Source organism: Crinia signifera, chromosome 9 (assembly GCF_055691185.1).
Source record: "Crinia signifera chromosome 9, ASM5569118v1, whole genome shotgun sequence".
Taxonomy (NCBI): domain Eukaryota; kingdom Metazoa; phylum Chordata; class Amphibia; order Anura; family Myobatrachidae; genus Crinia; species Crinia signifera.
Window position 1 is genome coordinate 85027832 of NC_139225.1, and position 18442 is coordinate 85046273.

The following is an 18442-nucleotide window of genomic DNA, read 5'->3' on the forward strand; positions in this document are numbered from 1 at the left end:
GTCATTCTGTCCGGGGGACACAAAATCGAAAAGCTGATGCCCTTTCCCGCTCATGGGAGCAAGATAGTGAGTCAAAGTCCACACATCAACATTTCATTATTGATCCAGTGGCATTCTCCGCAACAGGAGTTTCAAATCTCACGCCCCCTACAGGGAAAAGATATGTAAAGCCAGCCCTAAGAAAGAAGCTGCTTTGTTGGGCGCATTCTTCAAAATTTGCTGGCCATGCAGGCATTCAGAAAACTTACGAGTTTATCACCAGGTCCTACTGGTGGCCGTCCCTCAAACAGGATGTACAGGACTTTGTCTCCTCTTGTGCTAAATGTGCTCAGCACAAGACCAGTCGTCAGTCTCCTCCTGGGCAATTGATGCCACTGTCAGTGCCACATCGTCCTTGAACGCATATATCTATGGACTTTGTAACTGATCTTCCAGAGTCTGACAAGTTCACTACCATCTGGGTGATTGTTGACCGGTTCACCAAGATGGCTCACTTCGTTCCCCTCACCGGTCTTCCGTCAGCTTCCAAGCTGTCCCAGCTCTTCATTAAAGAGATATTCAAGCTTCATGGACTGCCTCTAGAAATCTCCGATAGAGGGGTCCAATTCGTAGCCAAATTCTGGCGAAGCCTGTGCTCCCTGCTTCAAATCAAGTTAAAGTTCTCCACAGCCTATCACCCTCAAACAAATGGCCAAACGGAGAGGGTGAATCAGGATCTTGAAGCATTTCTCCGCACATATATCTCTTCCTCCCAAGATGACTGGGCTCAACTTCTTCCATGGGCAGAATTCTGCCATAACAACCAATATCACTCTTCATCAAATGTCACTCCATTCCTTGCCAACTATGGGTTTCATCCTCGAGTTCCTGACTTCACTCTGCAACCTGTGTCCTCTGTTCCAGCGGTCGACACGACCATCCGGCAATTCATCAAATCCTGGAAGCTCATTCGTTCTTCACTCCTGAAAGCTTCAAACAGGTACAAAAAATTTGCCGACAGGAAACGCAGAGCTGTGCCAGCCCTCCGTCCAGGAGATCGTGTCTGGTTGTCAACCAAGAATCTTCGATTGAGAGTGCCATCTATGAAGTTCGCTCCCCGATATATTGGTCCATTTCCAGTTGAGCGAGTCGTCAATCCGGTGGCCTACAAACTCAAGTTGCCGCCTTATTTGAAAGCGCCAGCTACATTCCACATTTCGATGCTCAAGCCGCTGGTTCTGAATCGCTTTCATTCTAAGCTCCCCAAGGCACCCAAGGTTTGCACCCAGCGTGGAACTGAATATGAGGTCAGTAAAATCTTGGACTCTCGCATCCGTTATGGTCGTCTGCAGTATTTGATCGATTGGAAGGGCTACGGCCCCGAAGAACGATCATGGACCAATGCCATCGATGTCCATGCTCCCAGACTCATCCGGTCGTTCCACTCCAAGTTTCCCTGCAAGCTTAAAAGGTGTCCTGGGGCCACCCTTAAAGGGGGGTTGCTGTCACGATCCGAGCTCTCAGACAGACTATCTTACCGGCTAAGTGCCTCCGCAGGCTCAGCTTGCGGTTCAAGTGTCATCCCTGCCGGCGTCCTGTCTGCCGTGCGCCATCATTGCTGCTACCTTCCAGTCCTCTCAGCGCTGCTGAGTCCGCGGCTGCGCGGCGCACCGCTCTCCTGACTCCTAGTGACAGTACCCAGTGCACGGCAATCCGTCTGTCCGCCGCCATTGCTCCCAGTCTCAAGCATGGCGTCCACAAACATACTTTCCCGCCATAGCAGACATGGGGGCTGCCATGTTTTTCCCAGTCACATGTTTGCTCTGTCCAATCCTGATGGTTCTGATCTCCCAGTCATACCTGCCCGGCCAATCCTGGCCACTCAGTGGGTATAAGTATGCTGGGAGCTCTCAGAACAATTGCTAGTGCTTCAGTTGTCTCCAGTGTATGGTCAGCTGTCCTTGTCTCCGTGCAAGTGTATTCCTGCTGGTGTTGTCTCCTTTATGCTGCAGTGTATTCCAGGCATTCCATCTCCTGTGAAGTCCAGGTTATTCCATCTCCTGTGATCCTGCTTCGACAGCCCAGCACTCAAGCCTAGCTCCGGGACTCTGGTCCTTCCGATGTTCCATCATCGCTCACCATCGATGTTCCATCATCATCTGTAGTCCGATACTCCGGATCTCCATCTTCCAGTTCCCGTCCGTCATTCCGGACCTACAGTCTGCTACTCCATATCCGATGTTCCATCATCGCTCACCATCGATGTTCCATCATCGTCTGTAAAATCTGATACTCCGGATCTCCATCCTCCAGTTCCCGTTCGTCATTCCGGACCCACAGTCTACTACTCCGTATCCGATGTTCCACATCGATTCCATATCATCATCATCCAGCTGTAAAGTATCGCTATCTACATAGACTGTATCCTATCTCCTGCATACTTTACTGCTTGTCTATTTACAACTATCTGCTAAATAAAACTCGGTTGTATTTTACCACTGACTGTTTATTGGCTTCGGGTGCACTGTCACGCATTCTATGCGTAAGGGTCCTCTCCAACCTCCCCGGTTCAGGTACCGGTCCAGGTCCCCACCAGAGGTCTCAGTCTCGTCGACTCAGACCCCTGGTGTGACATTCGCTAGGCGGCAAGTGTATGCATCCTACTGACCAGGTCTGAATCAGGCCTTTAGTTCCATTTACAAGAAGGAAGACAATAATTTCTATGTTGAAAAAGTTTTTAATTTCATTTATTTTTACTTTCAAAGCACATATCAAAAAATATTTGGCTCATGAATTAATTTGGTGCAAGTGTATCTGATATATGTGTGATGTGACCCCAGGGCGGATGCTACTAGTGCACAGCTGGAGTCACAGTGAGATGGTTCCATCTAAGGCTGTGTCCAATGACCTGTGGTCATTTTACTGCTGGTAATTGTTAGACTCACAGAAGTAATAACTGTGGAAATAGACAGGAGTGGCTCAAATGGCAGATAACTCACAGCAATATTGTCACTTGACAGCAAACCTTCTGGACATTAACCCCTGTACACACAACATTAAGAAACTTAGAGGACACCAACAGGTCTTCTAGCCTATAATTGCCACTTTTTCATAATGCTAGGCATGCTTATAGGTACTGGGATGCCACCATGACTTACACCAGTGCAAGCTTACCCCCAAGTGACCGGAGTCAACTGTCGGTGAAAGAGAGATACTGTAGACAGATGAGGGAAGTGGGAAGCATAGAGTAGTGGTACCAAGTGATATCGGATGTTGGCAGAGGTAAAGCAGGATATGATTAAGGGTATGGGTGGGTTTGGGGACCAGCAAAGCATAAGCGGATACTGGGCATACAATACTAACATGGTAAGGTGAATGCAGGGGTTAAAACCCAACACTAGTATATATAGACATGAAAACAGAAATAACAGAACAGGACAATAATCATAATGACACCTGATTGCAGGCAGGAATACATGCAGTGCAGGACACAATGTCAGCAGAGACAATGGTACACAGCATGCAGTGCTAGCAGTTCATCCAGATGTGAAGGATTTTATCACAGCACAGATCTGCGCACAGGGGGTAGTTTTGATATAAGCCTGACCAATGACCTTTAGAGGTACTAAATAAGAAGATGATGTCCCCCCCCCCTGCCATCTGTCTCTGGCTTCCCCATTGCTAGGGAGCTCCCCTGGCAGCTCCCCGGCATAGCTGCGTCCCTGCTGCTATGTACTGGGCGGTAACCACCAGCCCCCCATCTGTAGGAGAAGCAGCATCCTGGTCACCTGGCAACAGCTGGGAGCTGTGTCCTTGGAGAGCCATGGAGTCAATTCTAACAGTAATTATATTGCCCGGAGCTATCTAATTAGCTCTGATAAGCCAGCGCAAGGCACCACTTATCAGGGATGTTCTTTTAACTGTTTTATGCAAGCAAGACAAAATACTCAAAAGCAGCCCTGCTTCATGTGAAAACAGGACTGTGGCTGCAAAAACACACAGGTTTCACAGCACCTTTGTGTTTTTGTGATATTTTTTCCCCCAGAGTGTTTTAATGTGCCTAATTGGATTCCCTTAGCATACATTGTCATACCCTCCAACATGGCTCATTCCATTAGGTACAAAATGCTCTGTTCCTGGACTTCCTTACCACTGGCAGTTGCAGAGGTGGGGCTGCAGCACAGTCCAATATTCAAAAAGGGGAGCCACACCTAATGCCACTCCAAACATCACTGTCCTGGACTCACTGGCAGTTGATGTAACCCCCCTCTTTGAATTTTGGTCTGTGCTTGAGTCCAACCTCTGTAACTGCCAGTGGCAGGGAAGTCCAGGAACAGATCATTTTGTACCTAATGGCATGGGTCATGTTGGAGGGTATGCATTGTCTGCATAAATATGTAATTGCAAGGGTTAACAACTATGTAGCTTTATCATGCATAACAAGGGCTATTTACTGTGCAATGATTGGGGGCGGTTTGGAGCTTAGCCAGTTTTCATGTGCAAGCCTCATGCAGAGGGGAAAACAGGAAGTGTAAGTTAGAAAAGAGCACAAGTGTGGAGTGTTAGCCAGGAGAAGCAGCATGTTTGTTGGGACCATGGGATGGCCAGCCGTCGTTTACGTGGTCCCCAGCTTTGGAAACAGCAGATGTGAGTTGCACTCCTTCTATGGAGAGAGCAGCAGCCAGTGGCAAACGCAGGATTTTCAGAAGGGGGTTTCCAGAGGGGCGGAGTAAAGCACAGAGATGGACACTTAGGTGACCCAGTATATGCCGGGTCAGTTAAAGTATTATAGATAGACCAAATGTATATTAATAATAATAATAATAATAATAAAAATAAAATATATATATATATATATATATATATATATATATATATACATACATATATATACATACAGGGGCATCAACAGCAGTGTAGACCCCTGGGCATAGCAATGCATTGGGGCATCTACCGATCCTCCAGCGGTAGGGGTGGGGGAAGCTTTGATGTCCCCCGGGTGGTAGGGGGTATTATATCAACCGCTCAGCATGTAGAGCCTGGATCAGTAATATCCACTAATTACACTTTTACTGCACAGATGGTGGGAGATGGGGTGGGGGAAGGGGGCATTGGGCTGAACGAAAGGGCCCTGATACATACAGTAACTTCCAGGGTGGTAGAGGATGTTTAATACGCAGAGGAGGGGTGTATAGTGGAGTGGGCGTATTATTCATAATTTTCTGGTGGGAGGACAGCTCGCTTGACTGCAGATATCTCCAGTTCCCAGAAATAGATTTCTTAGATTTTAATGAAATTAAAAACTAGAGAATCCCACCTACAAAATGGTACTGGGGACTAGGGGATCAGAGTTCAGGAGGCAGAGCAATCTGCCAACGAGTATATAATACTACATACCAGGTGTGTGGAGCTGGAGCAGTAACCAGCTGCTGGAAGGCTGATATCTCTGGTTCTGGGAACAGTAGAGACAAGCTACTTATGTCCCTCAAAGGGGGGGAGTCCCAGCTTTTGTAATATACCATCAGAAAAACTCTAAGTTAGACAGAACCTGAAATATCTGACTGAGAAGAGCAATTAACAGACTTGGATGGGGTCCACTGTTTTGAAGTCAGATATCTCCAGTTCCCATGGGCCGATTTTTAAAATTCTTATACCCATGGAAAGAGGGGACCCTCAGCTTTCAGCCTAGGGCCCTTAGACTCCTGGGGGGTTTCTGGGTACTCAGAAACCCCCCCTGCGTGCGCTACTGGCAGCACACGTGGGTCCCTGTGAATAGAGCCCATTTCTGCAGAGTAATATGAGGAGAATGCAGCCTCAGTGAGAGCCCCTCACAGAACATGAAGGGAGTGCTGCCAGTCCCAGCAAGGCACCTGACAGAGACCCCAGTGTGATAGCAGCAGTACTGAGTCCAGTGAGAGGGTGATGCCCACCTTTAGGGCTGCCCTAGAAGAGTGTGCCAGGTGTGAGTCTCAGGAAATGATGTATCTGGGTGAGTCTCAGAAGAGGATGTATCTGGGTAAGTAGCTGGAAACCACGTGGAATGCTTAGTAGCCCCCCATTGACAAGAGTCCTTGTTATGGATGAGAAAGACTGTAACCTGTTATGTGTAGCACTACTGGGTGCAGGATGCCCTGGTACATACTGCTGTTCACCATATTTATGCCGCTTCAATTAAGTGATGTGAGGTGCCCTGATGTAACCGATGCGGTTAATGTGCTGGAGGAGATGGCGTGATATGTGATCTAATGTAATCATTATGCGGTGTGCTGGAGGAGAGTGATCAGAAGTTATGCCAACTATATCCCTGCTGTATGTTAAACTGTTTATGCTGTTTTATGAGATGGCCTGGCGCCCAATTGTTTCTGCGCTGCAGTGACACCTGTAGTCCACACCCACAATGCAACTGTAATTAAACTCCTGATTATGCAAGGAACCCCCTGGTACCTGTGCCTTATCCATGACCAGCCGGAGGAAAGTAAGTGTGATGCACCATACACAGTGACTACAGTTATGCATACCTAGTGCCGGTGGGGTTTTACAAATACAGTACAAACCTTATTCTATGCATCCAACTCAAAATCATCTTGTCTGTTTACATAAATATCTCTAAAGGCTCTGTATAAATAGGTTTATTACTTTCATTGTTTCTCTGTACAGGATATTTGTCCAGAATCACATACTGTATACAAGGTGACCTTTGTCACTGAATCTAACTCCTGTTTATATCTGAAGATTCATGACAGTAAAATATAAAAGATATAATTTACTAAGACCACAAATGTCAATCTTTTATATCCACACTTCATACCATGACGTGAATTACTAACTCATGAGACATCTCTAAGCACTGGGAACAGGAACTGTTATGCTATCTGAGACAGTATAAGTTGAAGCATGTCACTAAAGGCAGAAAGGCATAGATAACACTGGCAATTATTTATCTGGGGAGAGGGGTAGACTGATTTAGAACTTGAAAGAGATAAGGGACTTTCTGTCTACAACGTCATTCTGCCTTCATGACCAATATTAATGCTTGAGATTACATCATCTCCTAATAGAGGTAAAGTATTACCTACAACTTTGCACTGACGTTCCTTCTTGTATCTGTTTAGCTTGATAGTGGTATACGAATACCTTGAGATGCCCCATATGCCTCATCTTATAAAGGGGCATATTTAACATCAAATTCAATTGTTATCTGAAAGCAGCTCCTTTCATTTTTCCTCCCTCTCTATTTTAAACTGCACATTCAGTACCTCTCACATTCCTGCCATTGCCACCTAAAATCCACCTAAAATATCTCCAGGATCAGACCTTTCTCATCCAGAATGTTACAAAGACCCTCATCCACTCAATGGACATTTTCCAGTTGGACTACTGTAATTTCCTGCCTGGCCTCCCTCACATACGCCTCTCTCAACTCCAAGCCATCCTCAATGCTGTTGCCCAGCTCATCTTACTCTCCAAACATACTAGGGCCCTATTCTAGTTTAATTGTTCCCCTGCGTGAACTCACAACTGCACATGCGCATAGTCATGTATACATATCTTCAGCAGCTGTGTGCGAGCGGCCAGGGGGCATAGGGCGGTGGGCTGGGGGATCTGCCCATGGGAACGCACAGTGTTTCATGGGCATTCCCATGAAAATGCTGGGCATTCTCATGGTAATTCCCAGATTATGCCGATGTGGGGAGTGGGCAGCTGACGTCAGCGGATGTCAGCTGCCCAACTGCTTCCCACATAGGGCACCCACAGATAAGAGACACCACAGAGGTGTCTCAGATCTATAAGCACTGGAGAAATCATTCGATGGTCGCAGACCATGAGATGATTTTTCCCTCGCACCCAAGGCTGCGAATAGATGTTTATGCTAAACAGTGTGCTTCCGGTGACCGTCGCCCAATACAAATGGGGAGATGGTGGCTCACCGACCATATCCCTGGTGTTATATTCTAGAATCGCACCGTGTTTATGAGCCTTTACTGCTGATAAAACTCGGAGTCTCTCTGCCCAGCCAGCTCTACTCCAGATGTACCAGATCTTGCTACTTCACTTGAGATCTCACATGCAGCCCAGAGACTGGACCGGAACAGCCAGGGTCAGCACTGTCCCAGCTGTGGAGATAGTGCAAAGACACCTGCAACTGTCGAAAATTATAATTGGCAATGTCATGCATAGCTTTGCACTCTTTTAGATAGCATAGCTCCCCTGCTATTTACTGCAGTCTGGCACAGAAATACATGGAGGAGAAGTGGTATCAGCACATATAACGTGTATTGATACTTTTTCTCCACAATAATGAATAATCTTACATCTACATACCTCCCAAATGTCATTATTTGCGTGGGACTTTCCTCTTTTTATGGGACGGTCCTGCATCCTAGCCGGGGCCGGCAGTGTCCCACGGTAGGGGGACGGCAGTTGGGAGTCACATGCTGCATGCACACAACATCTATTCACGGCAGGCAGGGGGACGGGGTATGGCCAACAGCTAACGGGGTATGGCCAACAGCTAACAGAGCTCTGGCCATACCCCCATGGTGGCAAAATAGGTGGTGGCCTCACAGGAGAGGCATCCCTGCAAAGCCACACCCCCTTTCAAATAGGTCACACCCCCTTATCAGCACACAGAGTCGGTGGGTACCTAAGGTTTAATATGTTCGTAATATATAAGGTGGGGTGGAGGGTGCTATGATGCTTACCTACAAAAAAATATATCATGGCCCATAGTACATGTGCCTCTATTTTCGGATCAGTTGCTACTGAAGCATGTACACGTGTCATTGCTGACTTGCAGAGAGCAGTGCTGTGGACACCTTCCTGCGGAGCCCTGCAGGCAGCACTCTGATGACCAACCGGTTGCTATTGTGGCTGAATATGCCTATCACTGCCGACCTGCCAAGAACAGAGAATTGAGACTGCAGCCCCCTGATGACCAGGCAGAATTCTCTACCCGCATCCCAGCCTGCTGCCAGACATACTGTCTACATGCTAATTAGTAGATGGGTGGAGTTATCCACCAATCAGAGTGCAGCCATCCACTGGACGGGCAAGTTATACTTTTTTTTTTTTAAACAACTTCCAATTAATGGGTGGGTAGGTGCCTCAGAGCATTGCTTTGCCTAGGGCCTACAATGCTGGTAACTGCACTGCACTAGGGACCATTTTATCAGGGCTTGACTACAACTTGGCTGCCGCTTGGCTATGTTATGGAGAATGAGGGCATATTGTTGGTGAATTAGAAGACTTGTAGCTTTTCAGAGTTGTGCATAGGTAAAGATGTGTCTAATTTATATATCCTCTGCCAAGTATAGGACTGGTGCAACTTAGTGATTTTGGCTACATTCCCAAGTGGAGGGACAGAGCCAGTGCCACCAACTCTGCATGATGGCTGAAATCCATGTTTATTACTAAGAACTTATTGCAGCAGCATCAACAAATGATTTGCGTACAACTGTAAATCATCTCCTTAATCTATATGCATTGCATTAACAGGCTGATTGTTTCCTCCCATGTCTATTAAGCTGCTACTTCAGCCCATATTTCAGAAGCATTTTCCCTATCAAAACTCTTGCGGCTGTCCATGTTATATTCCCCAGCATCCTCTTCAGTTATTACAGCTGCTCTCCTGTAGAATGGTTTTGATGTTATGCCTGCTTTCATAGTTCAGTACAAACATAAGGACCATTTCTCCGGATGAAAGGTAAATCAACAGCAGACAATCTTTTGAAGGCCAGGCACACATACACCATATGCAGCAAATTCTGCTGGATTGTTATAGCTGAATTCCGTTTCTTAAACCATTGTGAATTCCGTCTAATCATGGGAAAGGATATCTATTAAGTTAAAAGAAGATAATGAAACCTGCGGCCTTTAGCTTTTCTGGAACTAGAAGTCTCTATGCACCCTTTCTTGCAAAGAATACATGAGAACTACTTCTCATCTTTTGGAGATGGTGACATATGGGAATACGATATTTTATATATATATATATATATATATATATATATATAGACTGCATGGGGGTAGACGAAGCACTCCAGACTTAGTTTCAAAATCCAAAACGATTTATTGAAGACACAGCAACGTTTCAATGCTTACGCATTATCATCAGGCTCAATTCACATCTAAAAACACCATCTTAAATACCCCAGTGAGCCCTGCGGGAGGGAGGAGCAGTCAACGCCACCTCCTCTCTCACAAGGTGTGTAGACAACACCTGTCTCCCATGTTATCTCGTTAATCAGAGTACACCATAGGAGGCAGGCCCGTGTCCCTTCGCCGTGCATACATCTTAGACTTATATCGAATGTGGAAAATACCTGGTCATATTGTACATAGTGATCCCCAGTACCTAAATACATATACATAAATACTGTACAATACAATTAATCTAATCCAAAATCTGTACAAGGAAGAAAAAAGTGTATATAGAAAAACATACAAAAATTATTTTTGTAAAAAACATATACACAAACATCTATATATAGGCTAAAAAGATAACTCTACGTACTAGAGAAATAGTATAACATATATCTCCCACAAATCAGTCCCTGGGGGGACATCTATGTGCACTCAATTTATATAGTGTATCTTAAGTGTTATATATCCATCAATTGGACCCCTAGTTGAATGGATCATCGTGTCAACCTATCGACATCCAATCTTGGTGTCGGAAATGTGTGTGTGTAAGAATGATGTGACCAATAAAGTGCAAAACTTCTCCCTTGTTATCTATATCATAAACAGAATTCCATGAGGTTGCTGAATTACACCTGGACTGATGGACCTCCAGTCTAGGTATATGTTATGCTATAATAAAACATTGATACCAGTATGTTCATTTAGACCCCTAGGGGAAATGGTATCAAGTTGTGCTATCCATCTGGCTTCACAGCGTAATAATTGTAGTCCCCGGTTCCCACCCCGTATGGACGGTGGAACGTGGTCGATCATCCTATATTTAAGGGATGATAAACTATGTTTTGCCTGTATAAAGTGTCTAGGGACCGGCTGGTCACTAGAGCCTTTCGTTATGGCCTTGCGGATGGACGACCTGTGTGCCGCCATCCGCTCTTTAAAGGGCCGTTCCGTCTTCCCTATGTATGATAATCCACATGGGCAAATAATTTGATATATGGTGTATGCTGTATTGCACGTGAGTGGATATCTTATAGGGATAGGTCTGCCTGTGTGTGGATGGTTAAATGATGCTCCCGGGATCAAAAAGCTACAAGTTGTACATAGACATCTGATACAGCCCACACGTTGAGGGGGTCTGCGTATATTGGAAGGTGCTGCGTCTGATTTGACTAATATATCTCGGAGACTTTTGGACCGTTTATAACTGGGGAGTAAAGAGGTTTGTTTAAGGCCTAAGGACAAATCTGATTGTATCAAGGGCCAATGTTTACGTACTACAGCTGTAGTCTGGGGGCTGTCGAGGTTGTATGTCGACACCCAGGGTAGACGTTCTTGTTTGTCAGTTATTGGCTTAGGTTTATTCAGTAACTTATTACGATCTAGAGTGAGTACTTTATGTTTAGTGGCCTGTAATTCATCCATAGGATATCCCCGTTCCCTAAAGCGCGATATCATCGTGTCCATCTGAGTCTCTGCTAAAATAGGATCCGACACAATTCTCCTCACCCTCAATGTAATTCAGCAACCTCATGGAATTCTGTTTATGATATAGATAACAAGGGAGAAGTTTTGCACTTTATTGGTCACATCATTCTTACACACACACATTTCCGACACCAAGATTGGATGTCGATAGGTTGACACGATGATCCATTCAACTAGGGGTCCAATTGATGGATATATAACACTTAAGATACACTATATAAATTGAGTGCACATAGATGTCCCCCCAGGGACTGATTTGTGGGAGATATATGTTATACTATTTCTCTAGTACGTAGAGTTATCTTTTTAGCCTATATATAGATGTTTGTGTATATGTTTTTTACAAAAATAATTTTTGTATGTTTTTCTATATACACTTTTTTCTTCCTTGTACAGATTTTGGATTAGATTAATTGTATTGTACAGTATTTATGTATATGTATTTAGGTACTGGGGATCACTATGTACAATATGACCAGGTATTTTCCACATTCGATATAAGTCTAAGATGTATGCACGGCGAAGGGACACGGGCCTGCCTCCTATGGTGTACTCTGATTAACGAGATAACATGGGAGACAGGTGTTGTCTACACACCTTGTGAGAGAGGAGGTGGCGTTGACTGCTCCTCCCTCCCGCAGGGCTCACTGGGGTATTTAAGATGGTGTTTTTAGATGTGAATTGAGCCTGATGATAATGCGTAAGCATTGAAACGTTGCTGTGTCTTCAATAAATCGTTTTGGATTTTGAAACTAAGTCTGGAGTGCTTCGTCTACCCCCATGCAGTCTATATGATTCCCTGGACCAAGGCACCCGACAAGCAATCGTAATAGGAGGCAGTGCTCGGCATAATTACAAGTCTATATATATATATATATATATAAAACAGTATAGAAACAAAGTTTCCAAATGTAAGAGGAAATGCAGGAGAATTACAAAGGGTGCTCTCTGAATATGCGTCATTTGGAAGGTCTGTGTTTATCCTGTTTTTCATAAATAAGCATCTTATTCCTACATATTACTTTTGCATTCATTTATACCTGTGTGTAGCGCTGCCACTACTATTGAATGCAGATCCACCAACTTCTCTCTATGTACTACATGCTGCTAGGATTCAAGTAACTGTGGTGAATTCAATTGTATACCTCTTTTCACCCAATAGCCTTGTTAACTTAGCATCCTTCAAAATAACATGTAAATGGACTTTAACAGTTACAGTATCATGGAATTTTCTGACATGCTGAGGGAAGTACAAAACTCCCTGTAGTGGCTTTGAGATGAATTTGATAGCCACAATTATGTGATTTCAAGCCTGTCCGCATGCTGTACTATATGCCATGCCATGCACCCCGCAATACTGACCTGGCTGCCTCCTTGTGTAGGTGGCAGCCTGATAGTGGGCAAGGATGGCCTGCATGTGACAGCAAGTACTGCTTCAACAGTACTGGTAGGAACCAATATCTAACAATATGTAAAGATGACACGTCCATCATTTTAAAGAAAATTCCACAAACGTGCTTGTGTAAACTAGAGATGAGCGGGTTCGGATCCTAGAGATCCGAACCCACCAGAACTTACCTTATCCGAGGACGGATCCGAGGAGTTCGCCGGGTCCCGCCATTTTCAGGAGTCCAAATCGAGGCCAAGACGTCATCATCCTGCGTCGGATTCGGATCTCTATAAAAGGTCCGGCTCCGGCGTCATCTTCATTCGGCATGTAGAAGTCAGACAGCACGGATGTGTCCGTGCTGTCTGTGCGCACAGGTGGTAAGGCAAAACTCTAAGATTGTCTGTACTAAGTCACTATCTATTTAACAGATACTGCCTATCCTTGTATCTCATGAAAGTCCAGGTTAATTGCTAGAGATCACTTGAAACAAAGGGCAGAAAATCGAGGAACTCCAGCTTCTCCTTACTGCACGGGTGAAGGGTTAATGACGTTTTAAAACCAAGAATTGGCAGAAAAATTGCAGCCATCTATTTTAAATGTACTTTTAACGTGAGTCATGTGTCATAAATATCTGTAACGGCTGAGTATTTTTCAGGAAAATAACCTGCTTTTAATCTTTCACTTTGCTTTTTAACACTTGAGAGAATTAACGTGAGCTAAATACTAAACAGGAACAATTAGCTTAATTTGCTGCCAAATGTCTATGCGAGTAACACCCATCTAGACTGGAGCACAACAGTGTCTTCAACATGATCAATTAGGCAATGCTAATAACACACTGTATGAAACAGAGGAGAGATAAATAATTCAACTTTGGTAATAATAGCAGCTAAGAGATATTGTTTTAAATTTTTAATTGAAATAAAAAAAGGTTTTTTTTTTTTTTAAATCTGCAAGGGGTGTTAACTTAAGTGTGCCATATCAGTCCAGCTGCTTTGCCCAGTGTCCTGTATCAATCCAGGGGTGCCCACATGTGTGCTGTATTTGTCCAGGGGTGGCCACATGTGTGCCATATAATTCCATGGGTGCCCCCATGTGCCCTGTATCAGTCCTGGGGTGCCCGCATGTGTGCCGTATAATTCCAGGGGTGTCCCATATCAGACCAGGGGAGCTGCCCTTTTTTTTAATGAAAATAAAATTAAGGTGTTTTTTTTTTTTTACTGCAAGGGCTGTTAAATGCGCTGTAGTCCAGGGGTGAGCCAAGAGTTCTGTATAATTCATGGGGTGTTGCTAAGTAAGGTGTGCTGCTCTTTTTTATAATTAAAAGAATACACATTTTTATTTTTACTGCAGGAATTTGTCTGCCGTATAATTCCATGCCTGCCGCCATGTGTGCCGTAACAGTCCAGGGGTGCCGCCATCTGTGCCGTATAATTCCATGTGTGCTGTATCAGGTCAGGGGTGCCACCATCTGTGCCGTATAATTCCTGGGGTAAGCCAAGTCTGCCGTATAATTCATGGGGTGCTGCCAAGTGTGCTGTATTAGTCCAGGGGTGATGCTAAGCGTGCCATATCAGTCCAGGGGTGATGCTAAATGTGCCGTATCAGTCCAGGAGTGATGCTACCTGTGCCATATCAGTCCAGGGGTGATGCTAGGTGTGCCATATCAGACTTGGGGGGATGCTAAGTGTGCCATATCAGTCCAGGGGTGATGCTAAATGTGCCGTATCAGTCCAGGGGTGATGCTACCTGTGCCATATCAGTCCAGGGGTAATTCTAGGTGTGCAGTATCAGCCTAGAGGGTATGCTAAGTGTGCCATATCAGTCTAGTGTTTGTGCCGCACACTTGTGTGGCTTATCATAGATATCCAGCTACCTCGGTGCAACCTTTTGCCCTAAAAACAATATTGTAAGGTGTGAGCTGTTCAGAATAGACTGTAAATGAGTGGAAATTAGTGTTATTGAGGTTAATATAGCGTAGGAGCAAAAAAAAAAATACAAATTCTGCGATTTTAGCAGTTTTTATGCTTTTTTAACAAAAAAATCAGAACCCAAAACCCAAGAAATCCAAACACAAAACACTTAGGAGGTGTTTTGGCAAAACCCATTAGAACCCAAAACCTCAAGGTAATCAGAACCCAAAACCCAAAACCCAAAACCCGAAAAGTGGCCGGTGCACATCTCTAGTGTAAACCAATGTGTGTTATGAACATAGAACTAAGGTGATGTTCACCAACAGTAAGCAATTATCAACAAATTGAAATGTACTTAAAGTGAAACTATTACTGCTTTAAGAAAAACAATCCATCAAATTCTGATTTTCATTTCTCACATGTGCTTCTTCTCCTGTTCCCTTTCCTCCCTAATCATCCGGCTTCAATTATCAATGCAAAAGTAGAGTTTGTTAAGAGAATGTAATAAATGACTCTTACCCTGCTGATATCCATCCCTGAGTCACAGCTTAAGGGCTGAGTTGAGGTTAATCCATTCAGGCCTATGACTGTTGAAATTATACCTCTGTCATCAATTTTCCGTATCATGGTACCGTCAACAAAATATATGAAGCCATGTGCATCCACAGTAATGCCTGTTGAAGGAGATCAGAGTTAGCCTTGCTGATAAAATTAATCCTGCCATCTTAATGTATAGAGCAGAATTTTACATATACATATTATTTGTACCTTTGTATTTGTACCTTTGAATGCGCTGTATAGTACAAGCAGCACTTCTATTAAGCCTCCCTGCTAGTAAGGGGCAGTGAATAGGTAGATAGAAAGAAGTAATAGAGTGCCCTTATATTAAATAATAGTACTACCACCACCTTTTAAGGTTAAAACCTCTTATGTAAAGAGGAATTCTGCATTTTTATTTTAATAAGAATTACATTCAAATAAAAACATTCAATAAAACATGCTAAGTACAGATGATTTTTCCATAAAAGGAAAGCTTGAAGTCCCTACGCGTTAATACACATAATTCAGGTGTCAGCTGTAGAACTTTTAAGACGCCACCTCCTCCCCTTTACTTGTGTGGCTGGAAAGTGGGTATTGGTGGCAGTGTGGGGTTGGGGCAGTAGGTTGAAGTTTTGCCTAGGGTATCTAGAAGCCTTACACCGGAATACATATGAAATCCCAGCGGTCGGAATCCCGGCGTTCAAAATCCCGACGACGGAATCCTGACAAGGGGGGGGACGTGGATCGCCCCCCCCCCCCCTTGCTGGCTCGCTGTGCTCGCCACGCAGCGGGCCCGGTACCTCGCTACGCTCGGCACACTAATTTATTCTCCCTCTATGGGTGTCGTGGACACCCACGGAGGGAGAAAGTGTCGGGATTCCGGCGTCAGGATTTTGAACGACGGGATTTTGACCGCCGGGATTTCAACTGCATCCCCTTACACCAGCCCTGCTCTAGTAAGTGGCAAAGGACCTTATTGAGCACCTTCTATAGCATCCCTCCTGCAGGATTTTCATGCTGCAGCCATTGTTCACTGCTATACAGATGTGTCCTGCTACATTGCTGCTGTGGCACGATGCAGTCATTTGCATCACTGCCGGTTTCCACTGAAGTCAGTGGGAGATGGGCGTATGCACATGCTGGCTCCCATTCACTTCAATGGCATAGTGACAAACCCACGCTCCCTGCTATGCCACCTTTTGCTTTCTGCAATGCATATCCATGGATGTAAAAGGACACTTTTGTCTACAGTATGTAACATCATCGACCTATGAGAGGCCGCCTGTAAGAGAGTTTTTTTATCGAGTACCACCACCCCATGGATGTATGTTTTGCCCCGGCATCGGGAGCTAGTGGGAGGCACCGACCAGCAAGTCGGATTGAGGAGTGCTGCTCTAATTGTATATATAAGCATTTGCTTTGAGCAGGCATACTAGTTGCATTGTAAGATTTGCAGAATATTGGCTAGAACTCATAGGATGATGCATGATAATATTTCAATGCCCAGGGTCTACAGACTCTTTCCCTAGTTGTATTGAATTAAGGGGTTTATTAATTTAGGAAAGAAAAAACAGATTGCAATGAAATCTCTTATGGACTATGCAATTAATTTTATCTGTTTCACATCACTAGAGCACAGATGTCCAGCTGCCCACATTAATCCGACAATTCTAAATGCAAGAGAATTTCCCAATGTAAATGAAACTAAAAGCTATATTTGTAAATACAGGTGGTGCAGGGAAAAATAGCAAAATATGTCCAGGAAATAAATTATTAATTGAAATAGAGACAAATGTGGTATATGCATAGTCATTCTAGTTGCCTGTTATTTTACACTGCCAAATTCTTTAGAATTATTCCTACTGTCAGTATATTCAATGTCTTGTTACTTTCTTCCCATACCTCCCAACTTTGTTTCCTGTGAAGGAGGGACACACCTAAAAATAGGGGACATGGCCTCATTGTCAGGGTGAATGACCTACTATCACAGTACTCCTGCAATGCAATATCCCCGCCCCTGTGGTGGCATGGCTAGCGCTCTGACGTTTGGCCTGTGATCACACGGAGGACTCACACTTGCGAACTGTGGAATGTGCGCATGCTCTGCCCTGCAAATTCGCAACCCTGCAATTCAGTCTCATTCAGCCCTTACAGTACAGAAGATCCTTTGGCATAGGAATCAGGACCAATATGCAATATGCAGTATGTGAATGACATTGTTCAGACAAATCACAGTGGCACTGCAGCACAGCCAATTTATCCTGTAGCTATATCACAACATCTGCTTGTGTGTACAGCCGACCCAGTAATCGACCCATAAGCTGACCTGCAGTAATTGCCGACAATGACATCATTACTGGGTTGGCAAATTTAATTGTTTGCTTAGTTGTGACGTATGGCATCAAATATATTGAGCAGCTGATCAGTAAGTATGTATGATTACCAAAATTGGCCACTTGGTTGCTGGATCTATGGGTTGGTGGACAAGTTGATAAAGTGTGTACCCTGCATAAGACTTAGGGTGGGATGTACTAAGCTAAAAATGCGGTAAACACCCCGTTTTCTAATGTACTAATACCCGGCCGCCACGTCATCGCAGGGCAGGGTATTGCCACCTTTGGGCTTCTATCGCCACCCGCCGCAAACCTGCCACCTCCGCCGACCCCCCTTCCCCTGGCTTACCTTCCTGCTGGTCCTCCTGGACCCGGAAAGTAAACCTCTCCTCCCCCTAGCCAATGCAGCCGGATGTCCATCCGGTTGCAGGGGGGAGGAAGTTCCAGGGACAGCCTGCTTAGGCTTCCCGGTGTGAGGGGAGGAGGAGGCGCCCTGGACCCGGAAAGTAAACCCCTCCTCCCCCTAGCCAATGCAGCCGGACGTCTATCCCGTTGCAGGGGGGGGGGGGGAGTTCCAGGGACAGCCTGCTTAGGCTTCCCTGCGTGAGGGGAGGAGGTGGCGCCCAGGGAAGTGATGGAGAGCCCCTGCACACCACATC

At 44.9% G+C, this 18442-nt stretch overlaps 1 protein-coding gene across 3 annotated transcripts in view; it reads right to left on the bottom strand.

The window, feature by feature from the left end:
• Positions 1-18442, bottom strand: part of TENM1 (teneurin transmembrane protein 1) — a 726432-nt gene that overhangs the window by 94607 nt on the left and 613383 nt on the right. For all 3 annotated transcript variants that reach the window (XM_083159336.1, XM_083159335.1, XM_083159334.1), the window contains one exon: positions 15430-15584. In XM_083159336.1, coding sequence (XP_083015462.1) covers positions 15430-15584 — 155 coding nt within the window. The remainder of the gene's footprint in view (positions 1-15429; positions 15585-18442) is intronic.